At 49.7% G+C, this 18,448-nt stretch overlaps 1 protein-coding gene across 1 annotated transcript; it reads left to right on the top strand.

Moving 5' to 3' along the window:
• The first annotated feature begins 1,019 nt into the window (after positions 1-1,019).
• FAM180A (family with sequence similarity 180 member A) lies at positions 1,020-17,860 on the top strand. The gene is made up of 3 exons (XM_004741699.3): positions 1,020-1,380; positions 12,518-12,618; positions 14,066-17,860. Exons 1-3 carry the CDS (start codon positions 1,305-1,307, stop codon positions 14,408-14,410), a joined length of 522 nt encoding a protein of 173 aa, XP_004741756.1. The 5' UTR covers positions 1,020-1,304; the 3' UTR covers positions 14,411-17,860.
• Positions 17,861-18,448: the final 588 nt, after the last annotated feature.

Here is an 18,448-nt window from a genome sequence, read left to right as displayed (position 1 = left end):
TCAAAGCAGAGAGAACTTGAGTTCTCCCCAGGGACAAATTCACCCTGGGCACCACCTCCATAGATGGGAAACCCATACGGTCAAGTCATCCTAAAATGTCCTTAAAGCTCTAGAATCTTCAGAGAAGGTGAAGGAGTGATATGAGACAAAAACCATGATGTCTGCCTGTCAATGGCAGTACTTGAAAAATGACCATGGATTTCAAATGTTCTTGCCAGAAAAAAGGAATGATAATCACATAACATGATAGACATGTTAGCTAACGCTCCAGTGGTCACCATATTGCAATATGGAAGTGTGCCAAATCCAATCAACCCATGTACACCTTAAACCTACGCAATGTCATATGTCAATTACATCTCAATAAAAGTTAATTAATCAATTACCCAAAACAAGATCATGGAAAACCACTACTGTTTTGCCTGGGAGAATCAAAGTGGTTTGGTCCCGGGTCTAGCTAGATACAGTCCGGAAATTGGGGTGTCATAAACACGAATGGGAGGAGAGGGCCACCGCAGGTCCCCAGATCATTAGCTGCTTATACAATATCCATGGACCAGAGCAGTACTCTACCTCTGCTCCTCACAACTGCTGACTCCCCGTCCATGTACAGCCTGGGGAAGGCTCTCAGAGCTGACGCCAGGCACCAAGATGGCTAGGTCCAGCTCCAGGGAAGGGCGGCAAGTGACACTCAGCCCAGACACCACAATGACTCCGCTGTCCTGAAGGCAACTCTGGGCTGTCAGCCCCTGTGTCTGCCAGCCAAGCCACCCAGCTCTCCCTGCAGCCCTCGCCCCTGGCTCTCCTGCTGTGTGTGTGTGTGTGTGTGTGTGTGTGTGTGTATGTGTGTGTGTGTGGACGGGGACAGCAGCCAGCTCTCTGCCGGGCTCTCTAACAAGTTCCACGAGTCTGTTTGTTAAAGAAAAATTCCAGTGGGTCCATCCAACACATGGAACTCAAGTACAGAAATTATATTTATCCGCCCTACTGCCAAGGAGATCACATGCCCCGTGAGTCACTCCAGATGTGCTCAAAAACAGAGTCTCTCTGTGGAAGCCCAGTCCCCCAATCCCGGAGAGAGTCGAATTAGCAGAAGTCCCAATTCCTGCCCCCCCCCACACCTCCCCCAAGAGGCTGCCTCTGCCTCCACCCTTCTGGGGCAGGAGAGGGCATCTGTGCACTTCTGTAAAGGGAAGGGGGGTACGAACTATATCTTCGCTCTGGGCGGACTGGTACGGGCATACCTGTAGCTCCTGAGGTCCCACTGGGTTTGAGGACAACTTTTCACCTTTCTGGAAGAGAAGATGTGCTGGAAAACGCTGCTGCTTCTGCTGTTGTGCTACAATGCCCAGGCTACTGTGTCCCATAGGTGGAGCAGGGGTAAGTTGCTTTCTATTTGTCTGCTTGACGTGCATTACTCTTTTATAAATACAAATAGGAATTGGGGGGAGAAAGAATAAGGTGGTAAAAGGAGATCAGAAGCCCTACATCACCCCCCCCCCCTTTTATCTCCTCTCTGCCAATGGCTTGATGCTTCTGGACATGTTAGAAGGTGCTAGAAGCTGATGAGGGATGGGACACTGAAAAATACCAAAGCCGCTGAGGGAACTCAGTCGAGGTGAAGAGCACAGAGGGCATGCCTTTCTGACATGCCAGAGCTAAGTCATCTTTGCTTCTAAGAATGTGAGCATTCTTGAGCAGCTCCCCCACCCCCAGCTGCCGCAGCCAGGCAGGGCCTGTGAAGAGCGGGTACCAAGACTGATGCTAGTGTCGTGGGACGGTGGGTGCTGGGGTGCAGAAGGCCTGCTAAATGGGGGATCCCGACAAGAGGCCCAGGGCATTGGCTGTCCACATGGAGGTCTCCATGCTGCTTCTGAGCAGGGGTGGACAATCTTTCCATCTGGGCAGAGCCGGCCCAGTGGCAGGAGAAGAGTGACCCTTTAGTGTTCCCTCAGGTGTGAGTGAGCTCCCACCGCCCAGTGGTCCACCTCAAAAAGGAGGGAGCCCGGCAAGGCTGTTCCCTCGTGGCCAAATCCCTTTCCCTCAGGACCCCATGGCATCTTTTCTGTATGCTCAGGACTGGCTCCAGGTGGTAGAGCCTGGCAGCATGATCACTGCTGGGGACCAAGGGAGCAGTAGTGTGGACCCCTCTGTGCAGAACTCAACCCTCTCCACTGCCTAAACTCAGCTGAGGTCTCTCTCCCCAGAAGCACTGTAAAAAAAAGGCAGGCCCATAGGTGTTTCTAGAGATCCAAAAGAGGACGTCAGACTGGCATGGCGGGAGGGGTGGGGGTGGGGCTGAGCCTCCAGGTTCTCAAGGAAAGTGCTGGGGAAAGAAGGAGCCGCCGGTGTGGACGGGAGATGCACAGAGCAAATGAACTGACACAGGTGGGAGCAAAAGCCATCCACTTATTTGGGTTTTATTCTCTCACTTTCAAGCTTGAGATCAGTGATTTGCCAATTCTCTGAGCTTTCTCTGAGCTGAGCTGTGAAATGATTGTTATACCCAGAGGCAAATAATTAATGGAGCATTTTCCTTTTTTTTCTGGAAACATCACACCCTCCCTGTTCATGATGTGCGCGAATTTTGGAGGCAACACTTAGGAGAGCAAAGAGACCATGGCGTTACATTCGGCCACTTAACCCTATGTGCTACCGGGAGCCTTCCCCACTTGCCTATTAGAAAAAGATGGTAATACCCACCCACCCCCCGATGCACGGGCTGTTAGAAAGCCAAATGAGATAAGTGGATATCTAACAAGGCTGTAAACACCACAGCCACGTCATGGGCAATCCTGCAAGAAATTCAAGGATTTCAGCTCTGCCTCTCATTGGCTGTGTGATGTCTGGCAAGTCTCTTAACCTCTCTGAGCTTCGGTTCACTAACAAATCACGTAACAGAGCTAATCTTCACTGTGTGTGGTGAGGGCCATATTCAAAATGTAAATAAAATGTTTTGTAAATGGTGAAGAAGCTTATCAATTGTGAATTATTACCTATCACTTAAACCAACAAAAAAAAATTCATTAAGGAAAATTTGAGGTTCTCACTTAACAGATGGTTCTATAGCAACATCGTGGGGAAGGTCGGCCCCTAAATAATAATAACAAATCTATCTAGAGACAGGAAGCCAGCACAGCTGGAACAGAGGCACTGATGAGGCAGCTTTGTTAAATCCTAGATTAGTGGTTCCCGGCAAAGTCAACAAGTGATAGCGTCCTTCCAACCATCATCAAAAGTCTTCCAGATAGTTTATTTTTTTTTTCATTTTTAACATTTTTTCCTAATTATAAAAGGAATACCCAATTGCCATTTTTTCAAAACGGAATGGGAGTCACACCCAAATAAAAATAATTTTTCCTAATGTATTTAACTCTTCCTTTCGCCTTCATCCTTACCCCAAACCCCACCCCAGCGCCACGCCTAACTTAGAAGAATTCCCAGCCGGGGCTCCTGGATGGCTCAGTGCTTAAGCATCTGCCTTCAGCCCAGGGTGCTGGGATCAAGCCCCATCGGGCTCCCTGCTCAACCTGAAGCCTGCTTCTCCCTCTTCCACTCTCCCTGCTTGTGTTCCCTTTCTGGCTGTGTCTGTGTCAAATAAATAAATAATCTTTTTTTTAAGATTTTATTTATTTATTTGACACAGAGAGAGAGAGATCACAAGTAGGCAGAGAGAGGGGAAGGGAAGCAGGCTCCCCGCCGAGCAGAGGGCCCGATGTGGGGCTCGATCCCAGGACCCCGAGATCATGACCTGAGCCAAAGGCAGAGGCTTTAATCCACTGAGCCACCCAGGCGCCCCAAATAAATAATCTTTAAAAGAGAGAGAGAGAAGAATTCTGACTCAGCCTGAGGGTCTTCCCACACGTCTCCTGCCCCTCTGCCCAAAAACCCTCCTCCATTCCACCTCTATCCCTCCTCCCCCACCCCCTGCCCCCAAGTGGAAATGTAGAAATAAACCCAAAAAGAACACACCCTGCTGTCAGGACATTTTCCTACCATTCTCGGGGCCTCTCCCTAGACGCGCTCTCTAGGATTCCGCCCTGGGAGGCGGCTCTCCATGCCAGCCCTGCCAGCCCGCTGCTCCAGCCCCACCAACATCACCCAGACCTGATGACTCCCCTGTGGTTAGCGAGGCCCGTCCGGAAGCCGGACACACCTGGCCCAAGCCCCCAGGTCCTGCCAGAACCCCACTTGGGGGCCTGAGGGGAACTAACTGGTCTTTAAAAAAAAAAAAAGAAGAAGAAGAAAGGGGAAAAAAATGTATGTATTACATACTTTAACTGTTTTTATTAAATACATGCAAATTATTCTTTTTAAAAGTAGGTTAATAGGGAAGGCTGGCCCTTCAGTTACCTGGTGGAATTTATGTCATTGTCAGGAGTCCCTTTTAGTGCTGGATGTGTTTTCAGGCATGAAGGGAAGGGCCTGTGATGAGTGTCCAGTAAGCACTGACTAACGGGACTCGTGTAACTGAGCGCCCCCCAACCCGCAGCCCCAGTCACCCCCGGTGACCATCCGCACACAGGTAAGGAAACTGGAGGACCGGCCAGCAGTCGAGGAGCCCCGGATCACTCAGCTGGAAGGCTAGAGCTGGATATTGTCGCCTACCCCGCGTCTGTGGCATCAGAGTCTCAGGTCCTTCCTGCAGCCCTAGGACTCCCCACCCAGGGGGGCAGGGGGGGGTCGGGGGGGGCAATTTGGCCCCTTCAGGACCACTCCCAGAAGACCCCAACACACCGGGCCAAGATCCTGGATCCCTCAGAATGTCACTGCGTTTCTGAAGGGTTGGCCCAGGAGCAGAAAAGTAAATGACATCAGTAAGATCTCACAAAAGATCTTTCATAAAGGAGAGTTTTTCCTATCCACACCCGCCATTTCCATGGAGTTGCTTCGACTGCTTCGTTAAAAGCATCGTATTTTGGCTTGATATCGTGCGCAGTCTGAATCCTTTCCAGCAAGCTCCTTGGTACAAATGGCGTGTACAGTTGTGTGGGAGCCGTGGTTAGCCTTAATACCGTTCTGTTCTATTAAACATATTTGGAAGATTGTGGGAAGGAAAATTTTTACCCCAGATTACAAGAAGTCAACGAGAAGGTCAGGCTGCAGAGAAAAGACGGGCTCTTCCATGTAAGCGACTTCTGTCTGTATGTCTGGGCAAGAAAGCTCGGAGGTGTCGGGGAGACAGGTGTCAGCCTTGACTGAGATTATTAAAAGGAGCTTCTCCCAGGCAGGAATGCAGGCTCCTCGAAGATAAAGGGAAGAGGTGGTAGAGATAGGAGACCACATCTACATTTTGATAATTAGTCGGCACTTGGAACTAAAAATAAGTTCTAGAATTATCCTGTTAGAAAGAAAGAAAGAACTTAGGGGCACAGGGTAGTTAGTCGGTTAAGCATCTGACTCTTGATTTCGGCTTGGTCTTGATCTCAGGGTCTGGAGTTCAAGCCCCGCCTTGGGCTCCACACTGGGTATGGAGTCTATTTTAAAATTTGCGGGGGAGGGGAGAGAAGGATTTAGTAAACACTCTGTTTGGAAAGAATGGGGTTTCGTGACGAGGGTAATTAATGTGTTTCTGTGGGATCATGTACTCCTTCAATAGCTGTGGGCAGGATGCTATGCACTGGGAATACAGCACCGAACAAAACAGACAAGAACCCAGGCCCTCAGGAAGTGAGGGAAACAGATATAAACATGTCTATAAATAAGACATCTGGCTTTTTTGATGAGAATAAATTAGGGACAGACTATAAAGGATCACAATTTTAAATAGAGAAATCAGGGAGGGCGTCCCTGAGGAGGTGACTAAAGGCCTGAAGGAAACGGAGTAGTAAGCCATGCAATCCCTGGAGAAAGTATCCCAGGCAGAGGAAACAGAAGTGCAAAAGCCCTGTGGCAGAAGATGCCTGGTATGCTCACAGAGCAGTGAAGAAGCCTGTGGCTGTGGTGGCAGCAGCAGGGGTCGGGTACGGGGAAATAACAGGCTCAGAGAGGCAGGAAGAAGGCAAATCATGTAGCACCTCATAGCTACAAGATCATTTGATGGTCTTTGGCTTCGACTCTGAGTGAGATGAAAAGCCCTGACAGTTCTGGACAAAGGAGTGACAGCCTCTGACCTATGTTTTCACAGACTCACTTTAGACGCATTAAGAGCAGAATGATGGGGCTCCTGGGTGACTCAGTCGGTTAAGCATCCGACTCTTGATTTCAGCTTGGGTCATGATCTCAGGGTTATGAGTTCAAGACACACATTGGGCTCCAGGCTCAGCAGGGAATCTGCTTGACATTCTCTGTCCCTCTGTCGCTCCCCCTGCTCACACATGCTCTCTCTCTCTCCCTCTCAAATAAATGAATAAAAAAAAAAAAAAAAGAATAGAATAGAACGAGAGTGGGAGCCAAGGATGGAAGCTAAGACAACTTTAGGAGAGGCGCCCAAGCCTTGAACCAGAGTCTAGCCGAGATGTTGCAAGTAGTAGACGGATTCCGGTAGAGCCGGGAAGATTCGCTGACTGGAGGCATGTGCGATGTGAAAGAGAAAAATAGAGGATGATCCCAAGGTTTTTGGCCTGAGCAACTGGGAGAGGTGGGGAAGACCACAGACAGCAGGATGGGTGTGCGGGGAGAGCAGTGCTCACACGTGCATGGTGTGTATGAGTGTTTGTGTGGGGGATGCGGGCGTAGGGTGTACGCATGTGTGTGGTGTGTGTGCCTGTGTGTGTGGCATGTGTCTGGTATGTGTGGGGGTGTGAGGGTGTGGTGCATGCATATGTGGAGTTTGTGTGGTGTGTGGTGTGGTGTATGTGTGTGTGGTGTGGCATGCATCTGGTGTATGGGTACGTGGTATGTGTGTAAGCGTGGGGTGTGCAGGGGTGTGTGTGTGTGTGTGTGTGTGGTGTAGTAAGGGTGTGGGGGTGGTGTATGTGTGTATGTGTATGATATGTGTCTGCTGTGTGCATATGTGGCATGTGTGGAGTGCATGGTGTGTGGTGTGGTGTGTGGCGTATGTGTCTGCCTTGTGGCATGCGTCTGGCGTGTGCGTACGTGGTACATGTGTGGCATGGGGAGTGTGGGGGGTAGTGTGTGTGTGTGTGTGTGTGTGTGCATACATGGTACGTGTGTGGCATGGGGGGTGGGGGGTGGCAAGGGTATGGGGGTGGTCTGGGTGAGTGTGTGTGTGTGTGTGTGTGTGTGTGTGTTGGGGTTGGCCTGGGTCTGGCGTCAGGAGAGGCAGCTGTTACAAAGGGGCAAGAACACGCCCGCCGGCAGCTGGGCAGCCTGAGGTCGGGCCGGGAGGGCGAGGCTGGAGGTCAGCCCGGCAGTGCGTGCGGCCCGAAGAGGGTTGAGTGCGGGGATGAGGGGCTCGCACCGCGAAGAGGGAGGTGAGCAGGGCAGCTGGTACTGCGGGCTTTAATTTTCAAAGACCGAAGTGTTCGTGCTGATGCGCAAGATCCAGCAGCGAGGGGAGAGGCCAGACGCAGGAGAGGAGAGAGAACAGGTGCAAGGCTGAGAGCGCCTTCATGGACGGGTCACTCGCACACAGGGAGACGTCTGCCCTGGGGGGCGCACAGGCACAGGGGCTGAGGACAAGTCCAAGTGAGTGGACAAGACGCAGGCAGCCAAGTGAGGGGAACCAGGAGAGCCAGAGCGCGGTCGGGCGGCACGGAGAGGCCTCTGCCAGCGGAACGGTCGTGAGCTCAGAACGAGAACAGGTAACATGGCTGTGGTTTCCCCTGGCCACATTCGGGGGCACAGGCTCGGCAGGGGACAGGGGACGAGACGGGCTATGATTCCACCAAGTGGTTGCAGAGGCACAAAGGGGGAGCAAAGGAGTTGGGGGGTCTATGTAGGAGAGTGATCACAGGCCTGTAGTGACGGGACCTTGCATGTCACAGGATTACAAATCAAAGTTAGAGAATTTTTAAAATTGTGTGTGGCAAGGGGCGCCTGGGTGGCTCAGTCGGTTAAGCAACCAACTCTTGATATCGGCACAGATCATGATCCCAGAGTCGTGAGATCAGGGCCCCCACCGGGCTCTGTGCTGGGTGTGGAGCCTGCTTAAGATGCTCTCTCCCTCTGCCTTGCCCCACTCGACCGCACTCTCTCTCTCTTAAAAAAAAAAAAAAAATTACGTATGGTTCATTTCAGAATCTGTATCATACCAACTGCATTCATTCATAATTAACTACGCTATCTTTCCTGAGCCCAGGCTGAGGCCCGATACACCTATAGAAAGATAGCATTGTTCTCCCTATCAGTGAGACAGGGTCTGGGAGCCCGTGAGGTCTGGATTTAATCTCAGTCCTACGGCAAACAAATTGGGTGGCCTAGGGCAAGTTTCTTAACCTGCACGTTTCTTCATCTATGCAATGGCATGTTAGTACTCACCTCCCAAAGTGCGGACGGAAAGCCCAGGGCACGCTGACTAGCACACCGTGGGCTCATGTGCCGTTACGGTATCTGAGCTTCACATTCTAGCAACCTGGGTCTGCGGTCCCAACGCATCTTTGAGCAGAAGACAGGGACAGAACATGCCCTAGCACAGGACTCTCGAATCTCTGGATCCAGATCCCCAATGGCTCAGTGCACCTGCATGACTTGTAGCAAGCAAATCCGTTGTTCTGTGCTGGTCTGTCCAATGTATCCTAGACCCTCAATGTCCCCCCAGCAAAGGCTCCTATGTCCAGGGAATCCGGGAGAAGGGGAGACGCTCACGGTCCTCCTGCCCCGAGACCAGCCGTGTGCAGCAGACCTTCGTGCTAGGAGACGTGGAAGCTTCTGATGTCCCCTGGTGCGCATATTCATGTCCTCAAGAAACAGCTGGAGAGTGGGCGGGTTGCCGAGTATTGAGTGGAGAAGAGGAAAATAAATTGGCCCAGTTTTACATTAAGCAAAAGGCACAAAAAGTCAATGATTTCAACGAACCTGTCCCAGTAGCCTGCTTGCCTGAGGCTCTGTGCTCAGATGGGGCCCTTCTGCCGGTCTGGAGCCTCCCACACAGCTCCCCGCTGTCCCCTCTCTCAGAGAAGGTGTTGTCACTAATGGCCATCCTCAGGTCTCCCTCCCATCAGTTTGGTGAAGGCTGGGCTGCCCTAGGCAGTTTACTAATCACCCACAGCGAACTTAACAATGACCTCCATCAAGGTGGGCAATGAGCTAGCTGCTGGCAGGACAGGAAAACCCCAGCAGAGCCTGAGGAGTCCCTGTGGCTGTTTTGGTTTTGTGAGGCTTTTTAAAAATGCCTGGCTCGTCCTTTTTTTTTTTTTTTAATTTTTTTAAAGATTTTATTTATTTATCTGGCAGAAAGAGAGTATAAGCAGGGGGAGCAGCAGGCAGAGGGAGAAGCAGGCTTCCCGCTGAGCAGCGAGCCCAATGCAGGACTCAATCCCAGGACCCTGAGATCATGACCTGAGCTAAAGGCAGAGGCTTAACCCACTGAGCCACCCAGGTGCCCTGAAAATGAAGCTATTTCTAACGGTCTTCCCCAAACTGTGTTATCATTTTTAAAAGAATCAGAATAAGGACTCTTGGAAACAACAGTGTTTTCATTATTAAGTTGAGCTCTGAATCCGGAAGTATTTTCTTGCCCATTCTTTGAGAACTCAGGGTCCACTTGGGGTGTGTGGGTTAAAGGGGTCTTGGTGTTCACAGGGAGACAGTTTAGCTGTGAAGAACTTCCTGGAAGGCAGCCAACGCCAAGTCTGAGATGACGGGGAAGCAGAAAGGCCTCCATGCCCAAGGCATTCATTCCCTCTTATCCTCTTCACCTGCTGGGGTATGAATTTTTTTTTCCTAAGGGACCAATACCTGTAATTTCACAATAAGAATGGAATCCGGGGACAAGAATTAAAGAAATAAAATTGCTCTCGGATCCTATCCTGGGAAGGGGATTTCATCCACTCTTCCATGGTAAGAAGAAAAGAAGGGCGCGCAGAAAAAAAGCAGGTCACATCTCATTCTAGGACTGGACCTGATCCCGGTGTCATCTCCCACCGAGGAGAAAGTGAAGTCATAGTACGCACCCTCTTTGGGCCTCTGCTCCTTTGTCTCCAAGGACAAGTTGGCCCTGGTCTCTTCTGATGACCCCATCAGATAAGAGTGGGGTGTGCCTCGCAACAGGGCACCCTCTGCTTGGCTGTGGGGCCGGATAACCCAATGCCTGCCCACTGTAATGACCTGGGAGCTGGCCTTGGGCATTCAGGATTTCCCAAGCTCCCAGGTTATCCTGATATACCGTCAAGGGTGAGAACCACTGGGTTAACCCAAGAGTGGCCAAAGGGGTGGGGCAGCTCCTTCTCTACAATGTCAAGCCAACCACCCTCTGATTCTCAACTTCAGCTGCCATAAGGAGCTGCCATTAGAAGCCTTGGAAGCTTTGGAAAAAAAATCTTCCTGTCCCATGTGCACCCTGTTCCATTACATCAGAGCCTCTGCAGCCAGGACCCACGCATCCGCCCCTTGGGTGATTCTAATGTGCGGTCAAGGTTGCAAGTCAGTGGAGCAGGAGATGCCTCCGTCCACCTGATACTGTAGGCAGAGGCAATGAGTGAACAGAGGCCAAGGTCTTCTCAAGCCCTAAAAACCATGGTTCTGTGGGAAGTTGGCACTTTGCTGGCAAAGAAAACAATTTTTGCTAAACTGCCAGCATAGGACCTAATGCTTGGCAATTCATAGGCTCTGGGGAAGTGCCCTGGGGAAGCAGAGATGGTCACTCTGCCCGTCAAGGCCTCCTTTGATGCAAGGATTGTGTCAGCCTGCCAGGCTCTGTGGGGGGTGCTGAAACCATATTTATGCTAGCCCGGGAGGAACCTGTGCTAGAGATAATAAATGAGTTACAGGCAGCGCCTGGGGGGTTCAGCCGGTTAGGCACCTGACTTTGGCTCTGGTCATGATCCCAGGGTCCCGGGATGGAGCCCCGCATCAGGCTTTCTGCCCAGGGGGGACCCTGCTTCTCCCTCTCCCACTGCTGTTCCCCTTGCCTCTGTGCTCTCTCTCAGTTAAATAAATAAATAAAATCTTTAAAAATATATTTAAAAATAATAATAAATAAGTTACAGAGTAAACAGTATTATAGCAATACGACACCCAACCACCTTTTTCCATGAAGTAGGAGATGCCCATCAGTGAGCTTTTCAGGAAATGTCCTTTACACTGAAGATGTTTCATTTTTATCATTTCCAATAGAAAACCTTCTAAAATGCTTCGGCAGTGCCCTTCCTTCCTTAGCCAGAGTATAGGGAGGGACACCATGATCAAGAAGGAGAGCTGTGACATACGGTTGTGCAACTCGGGTTCACACAACTTCAGGGGGCGCTACTTACTCCAAATCTCTTGGGTTTTTACAGTGGGTTGCCCCAGCTTCCAGCAGAAAAGAACCAATGTCTTGAAGAAGGTGCATCTTTTTTTTGTCAGCAGGCAGCAGGGTGACCAGTCACTCCTGCACAGTGCCCGGGTACAAGGTGGGGCTGCGGGGTGAACGGGGCTGTCTGCTCCCACCCAGCATGATCCTGGGAACGGCAGTTTGTCCTGAGTATTCCCATACTCCGTAATAGCTGGTCTTCTTCACCTGTCCTCTCTGTCCGTTCCCGATTCTGTTCCCTCCTCTACCTCTAGCAGCTTATCCATCTTCCTCCAACTTCTAAATGCAAGCACCAAGGCATAACACTGACAAGTCATTGACTCCACCAAACGTATCTCTAAATCAGCCAGCCCCTGGGGGAAGCGCTGAGCTTGGCTCCTCACACCCCTACGGCCAAGCATGAGGGTCTTGTGGCAGCTCCCTTCCTATACTTTGTCACCTGTATTCACATTCTTGGCAGCTATGTCTCAGATGGTCGGGGACCAGCCAGAAGTCTGCTCCTCTGATTAAAAGGGTTATCAAGGGGTGCCTGGGTGGCTCAGGGGGTTAAAGCCGCTGCCTTCGGCTCAGGTCATGATCTCAGGGTCCTGGGACGGAGCCCTGCATCTGGCTTCCTGCTCAGCAGGGAGCCTGCTTCCCTCTCTCTCCCTGCCTGTCTCTCTGCCTACTTGTGATCTCTCTCTCTCTGTCAGATAAATAAATAAAATCTTTTTAAAAAATAAAATAAAATAATAAAGATTTTTTTCACCAAAAAATAAAATAAAATAAAAAGATTGTCAATAAATATAAACCAGCCCCTCCTATTGATAAAGGGAACAGTATTATTAGAGAACTCATCTATTGAATTGGGAGGGGAGTGTCAGTTTGCTCATTTCGGTTTTATATTTTGACATACATTCCCTAGGGCATACATACCCTTAGACATATGTATTTTTTCAAAACTTTCTGGGATGATTCTGGTGAGCAGCCAGGTTTGAAATCATTGGCCTGAAACAGTAACATCTGACATGCCTGGGAGCTCTTGGGGACACCCCAGTGTCATCTGCCACCTCTCCCCGCTTCTGGTCTACCACCACCTGGCGTCGGTCACCCTCCAGACCGGCTGGCTGGCCTCCGGGACGCATGCACACCGCAGCCTCTCGAGCTAACTCTCGTTTCTTGCAGCCGTGCTCTTTCCTGCTGCCCATCGGCCAAAGAGATCCTCATCGATGCCCTTGAACCCCGTCCTGCAGAGCTCCCTGGAGGAGGTCGAACTGCTCTATGAGGTAGGCAGAAGGGAAGGTGGTCAACTGAAGTCACGCAAAAAACGTGTATTTTGGAGAAGGGACCTAAGCGCCGGAGGGACTGGTCTAGACGACTTTGTGGATTCGTGGCCTCCCGCCCATCCCAGAGTCAGGTCTTCCTCGCCTCTCCTCCCCTTTCCCACACGTTGTGACAGGGAATGATGGCATCAGGGGTTCAGTCAAGGCAAAATAAGAGATTTCCGTCTGGTCCCCAGGCACCACCGCCAGCCGCAGAGTCAGGCAACATTTCCAAGCAGAGGCTTTGAGGCAGGACTGGTCTGGAGGGCTCGGGCAATGCCACGCCTGGTGTCTAAGCAGAGCCATGTCTCCAGTAACTTCACAGCTGGGATAGCTCCGTTTCTGACAGGCAAGGGCCGCCCCGAGGCTCTCTTCCTCTGCCCCCCTCCCAGGCCCCTGACACCCCACTCCTCCTCCAAGCCACAGGTGAATCCCCCAAGGCTGCTTGGATGGGTTCAGTGATCAAATTCCAGGTTCAAGATCGGAGCTGTCGTTCTGGTTCTGCCCCCATCAACTGGGTGACATTGCGTCACCCACTCTGGGCCTGAATCCCCTCCACTGTTAAATGAGGAACTACAATGATCTCCCAGATTCCCCTCCTGTCTTGACATCCTCTCACGTCCTCCACGCCCCAGCACTGTCTGGCTGAGACACAGCCTACGGAGGCCGGCCGAGCAGCTGAGCTGGCAGAAGACAAAGAGATTTCAAATCCTGCCCTGGGGGACAAACTTGGCCAAGTCTGGAACTTGGGAGCCACAGGAACAGATCTGTTCTAGAAAGACAGCAGACAGTAGCATGGAGAATGGGTTAGAGCCAGGAGGACTCGGAGACAGGGAGACAAGTTAGAATTCAGACAAGAGGTATTTATGAGGTTCCTGGAATGAGCCTGGCTCGGAGCCGGGGAAGCACATAGAAAACTCCTTGCTACTCTTAAAGAACAGTTGAGAAATGAGGACAGATCTCTGTATCCTACCTAAATTCCTAGCACAATTCTCTGCATTCTTCGAATTCAGCTTCGGATTTTAAATTACCCAAAATAGTCAGTTTGTGCTCCAGGAGATCTTTGGTGTGTGGGAGGAAGAAAGGAAGGCAGGGACTGGTGCTCTGGCCAGGGCACTAGGAATAATAAGCAGTCCTTGAAATAGTGGCTCTGTGCCAGGCACTGTATTAGACGCCAGCTGTATTAGTCTCACTTACTTACAATATCCCAGTGCAGTATTGTTGTCACTGATCATCTCGCAGAGGAGGAAAGTGAGGCTCAGAGAAGTTAAGTAACTCATCCAGGGTTACACAGCTCGTGGGAAAGTCGGAACTGGAGGCGCAGCTAGCTGCCTCCCCACAAGAACATACGTGATAATGAATAAATACAATCATGTCCTCAGTGATGCTTGAATGCTTCCTCTCTCTCCAGTTCCTGCTAGCTGAACTTGACATCAGCCCTGACCTGCAGATCTCCATCAAGGACGAGGAGCTCGCCTCCCTGAGGAAGGCTTCTGACTTCCGCACCATCTGCAACGACGTGATCCCCAAGCGCATCCCGGACATCCGCCGGCTGACTGCCAGCCTCTCCAGCCACCCCGGCATCCTCAAGAAAGAGGACTTTGAAAGGACAGCGCTGACCCTGGCCTACACGGCCTACCGCACAGCCCTGTCCCAAGGGCATCAGAAGGACATCTGGGCCCAGTCCCTCCGTAGCCTCTTCCAGGCCCTGCGGCACGACCTGATGCGGTCCTCGAGCCCCAGAGTGTCTCCCTGAGAGACTGGCCTGCACCAGGACCACAGAGCAGGGACCCACGCACACAGTAATCCAAATACTCTTTACTCCTACTCCGTTTACAGAGCCCAGCAACAAAGCCCATCCCACCAACTCAGAGTAGCCGAGGTTAAAATAAACACCGCCATGTTCTTTGCCCCTTATAGATTCCTGACCAGCACGTCTGACTCGTGTCACAGTGCAACCTGTGCTGGAAGAAAGGGCTAGACCGGGAATTTGAGATGCCTCCAAAGGCCCAGTGATTTGCCTGGTGACATGTAGAAGTCTCAGCCATGCTCCAACACTGAGCGACCGCCATGAGCACCCAAGGCCAAGCACAGAGTTAGAGGAGACAGCACCGAGGTTTGGGCATGGCGGGAAGACCAGGGACAGACATCAGGCTGCGAGGTTGATTGAACATCTTTCCAAAGGTTCTATAGTAAGAGATTAAAAACAACAGCAACAACAACAACAAAACCCAACCTAGAGCTATAGCCAAATAAATACATTGTTGGTCAAAGATATACTTCTCACCTTTTCCAAAAGTCACAAAGAAGAGTCAGTTGGAGAATCAGTAATTTTAGGACCTATAGGTCTTGATTCTTCTTCTCTGAAAGCTGACCTAATACAGCGGAGAAACAAGAAGGGGCCCGCAGGAAGGCTGTGAGCAGTCATGCCTTGCCTTCTGAACAGAGAGAGCAGGCTAATGCAGAGAGGGTCACCCTCGTCACCCTAATGCAGTGGTGGCATCAAAGGCCATGTCTATCCAGATGCTTAAAATCATTTAGTGTCATCAGAAAATGAGGTGCTTCCAGCAAAACAAATTTTTTGGACGACGGGATTTCCCCTTTCAAAGGCCAAAACTTTCCTTTGAGCAACATTAACTTGGTATATTTTTAAGCTCTACATATGAAACACCTTAGGCTTTTATTCAATATCTTTGAAACACTCTGATAAAGGAGTTGGATAAAATAAATTCTAAGATCGTTCTACTTCTGAAAGGTCCATAATCACTGAGCTAAGTGAGCTATTACGGGGAGGACAGCAGGACTTAAGGGTCCACTGGACTGTTTGCCCCAAATCCTGGAAGGCCCCAGGCTTTGCTAATTCTGCATGTGCTGTGAGCTTTTCTGCTACCTTCCTCACTGTGAGGCTGTAAGATGCACTTTTCTTTCTTGCCAACAGAACCCACCCTTCACAGCATGTTCTTTTCTTAGCACCTGCTATCCCACAAGATGGCTAGGCTTGTTATAATTCTACATTAAATATGAGAAAATGGATGAAGATCTCTGCTAGCAGGAAAGCACTGGGCTCTAATGTAGACTCCCCACCAGCTCAGAGATCTTTCTGGCTCTCCTAGGTGGACACTGAGTTTTGGAGGCCAACGTCGCAAGAGATCTAATCTTCGAAAGAGTGAGACCTCATCGGGCTAACTTTGATTGTGAAATGGGTATTTAACAGTTTTCATCTGATGATGCCCAAAGCTGCTCTGGACTTCTTAAAAACTTTGAAGAAGTGATCGCCGAGCAGCATGAGCTGCATAATCACTTTGGAGAAATAGTAGGATGGAGGAAGAAGGTATTCATCGTCAGAGAAGAATACAGCTTGGCATCCTCATGTTCTTGGGTTCAGAAGATTAATAACTGTCAGTCTCTCTGGTTCTCATTCCTTGGTTGTGCTTCTCTCTTACCTCCCTCAAGTGCAGTCTCTGATATTTGCTTTTTGTTCAGCTTTTCTCTTTCTAATGTGTTCTCTTTGACATGGTCACTAAGCTGGTCTCTTTATTTTAGTTGGTGTCTCTTCTGCTCTATCTTTGGGCCCAATTCTGATTATCTTTGTATCCACTTCTTAGAGGCATCTCCCAGTCTCTTTTGGCTGACTTTTGCTCACTTGGGCTCTGCCTGCCTGCACTCTGACCTGCACTGTCTTTCTACCCCCTTTGGGTATCACTGTCTGACTCAAACAAAGGTCAAGGTATAGGGTTGGGATTTCCCAAAAGGAGGATTGGTCTCATGGTCTGCCTTCACTATTTGTCCTTTCCCTCGGTGTGGGGCAGGGAGGAGGTGAGCAGAGGCCTCAACCCTTCCACGTTGTGCAAAAGCCTGACCTCAGAGTCTTGCATCCCATCCTGGGGTACCATTCCCCTTAGGTTGGATCTGAGTGCTTTCTTCCCATCACTGGGTAGAAAGGCTGCCTGTAAGCCCTGCCTTCCATGTGATGATATACATGGCTGCTCCGAGGGGTAGGAGATCCACGAATGGGAGGATGGTTCCCAGGACCAGTGCTAAAATGGTGGTTCGTTCAACCTGCAGCAAAAAATTGAAGGCCTTATGTAGTTATAAATTGGGGCCCATGTTTATGCAGCTGGCAGCCAATGACTGTAAAAGAAATAGAAACAAGAAGGATGATCTTTTTAAAGACAAAAGAAAATTCCATTTTCATACTAACTAGATGACCCTATTAATGACTATTTTAGGCTGAATACAAATTGACTGTTTACCCACAGGAACAGTTTATAATAAGAACTTCATCTACATGCAAAATCAAATATAACACTCACCACCTCCACCCCAAGATGCCACCCTCTGCTCAATGAACAGTAAAGCAGTAGACTGGACAGAAACGGACTATCCCATTTTGCCTCATTAATACCACACCGTAACACCACAATCACAACCGGGTCACATTTTGCCATATGTATGCATAGACAGTAATCTAGAGCATGGTGGCTGCCATGGAAATTTGCCTGTAACTTATGGAACTTTTGGAAACTTTCCTGTAACTTATGCAATTTGCCTGTAACTAATTCTGCCATCTCTATACCGCTGGGGACTTTTAGGATCTAAAAATTCTGGAAGCGTCTTCTAGAGTTGGCATCCTCCTGGCTACCTCTGGTGTCACTCAAGAGACAGTGAAAAAACATCATCTTACCTTGAATCTAAAAGAGAATCAACTGAGTGATAAATCAGAAGAGATTTCCACAGGTGAACGCTTGTCAAAGGTCTTTACATGGCGCCCCCTTGGTTTCCTAACCCATTTTAACATCTTACGTTATTTTTTATTGTGGTAAAAAAATACATGAAATTTACCATGTGAATGTCTAACTGGGCAGTACAATAGTGTTAGCCAAATGGCAGGACAGATCTCTAGAACTTTTTGTCTTACAAAAAAATGATACCTCTGGAACAACTCCCCTCCCCCCTCTACCCCACAATGGCTGGCAACTGCCTTTCTACTGGATGTTACTAAGAGTTTGACTACTTTAGATACCTCATCTGAGTGGAACCTGCCTTCTATCTCTCAAGCATAGTGTTCTGGAAAGTGTTTTCCTCATCTGAAAAACAGTAGAGTCCCAAAGAAGAACTACTGGTCTTAACTGTGTCGCTCACCTTACCTAATTTTATTTAACAATTATTCACTTACGGTGTAATAAACATGTCCTGATCAAGTTTACAAGGCTCAGTGGGACCTTTGTTATGTCAGATTATCGCACCAAGGACTTTGAAATGATCTAGGGGTTGAACGGTGGATGTTGAGTTCCGCAGCTGTTTATTATTTTCCAGCCTCTTTAATATTTGCCACCCAAACATCATACCTGTGGTCTTGTTCGTTCTGAGTCTCAAAATCAGCCCAAGATGAGGCGAGAATGTAACAAATATGGTAGCCAGACTTGCACATGCATTTAAAGAGATGGGTCATCATAGCCCATCCTACAATGGCAAGATAACCTCGAAGGGAACCTCGACTGTCCATAATTGCCCCTGCCTTGGAAGTCTAGAAGAACTGGTTTTCTGGAGCCACTTCTCCAGTCTCTCTGCGTTTAGCCTGGGGAGCATTTCCAACTGTAGACCTTGGAATGCCATTCTTGCATTCTGTGAATTCAAGAAAAACATGGGTAACCTTATCCACATGTCCCTTCTGAGGAAGGAGGCTGACAGCTTCTCCCAATCTCTAACCAGCAGAAACTGCAGAGCGCAACAGCTGCCAAGGCCCTGACCCTGAACTTGTCAACTTCTTCGCTACCCTCCCACTCCTTCCTCC

This window comes from Mustela putorius, unplaced genomic scaffold (assembly GCF_011764305.1).
Source record: "Mustela putorius furo isolate JIRA1106 unplaced genomic scaffold, ASM1176430v1.1 tig00003845_pilon_pilon_pilon, whole genome shotgun sequence".
NCBI classification, from domain to species: domain Eukaryota; kingdom Metazoa; phylum Chordata; class Mammalia; order Carnivora; family Mustelidae; genus Mustela; species Mustela putorius.
Note: the sequence above shows the minus strand (reverse complement) of the source record. Positions and strands in the feature narration are given on the sequence as shown.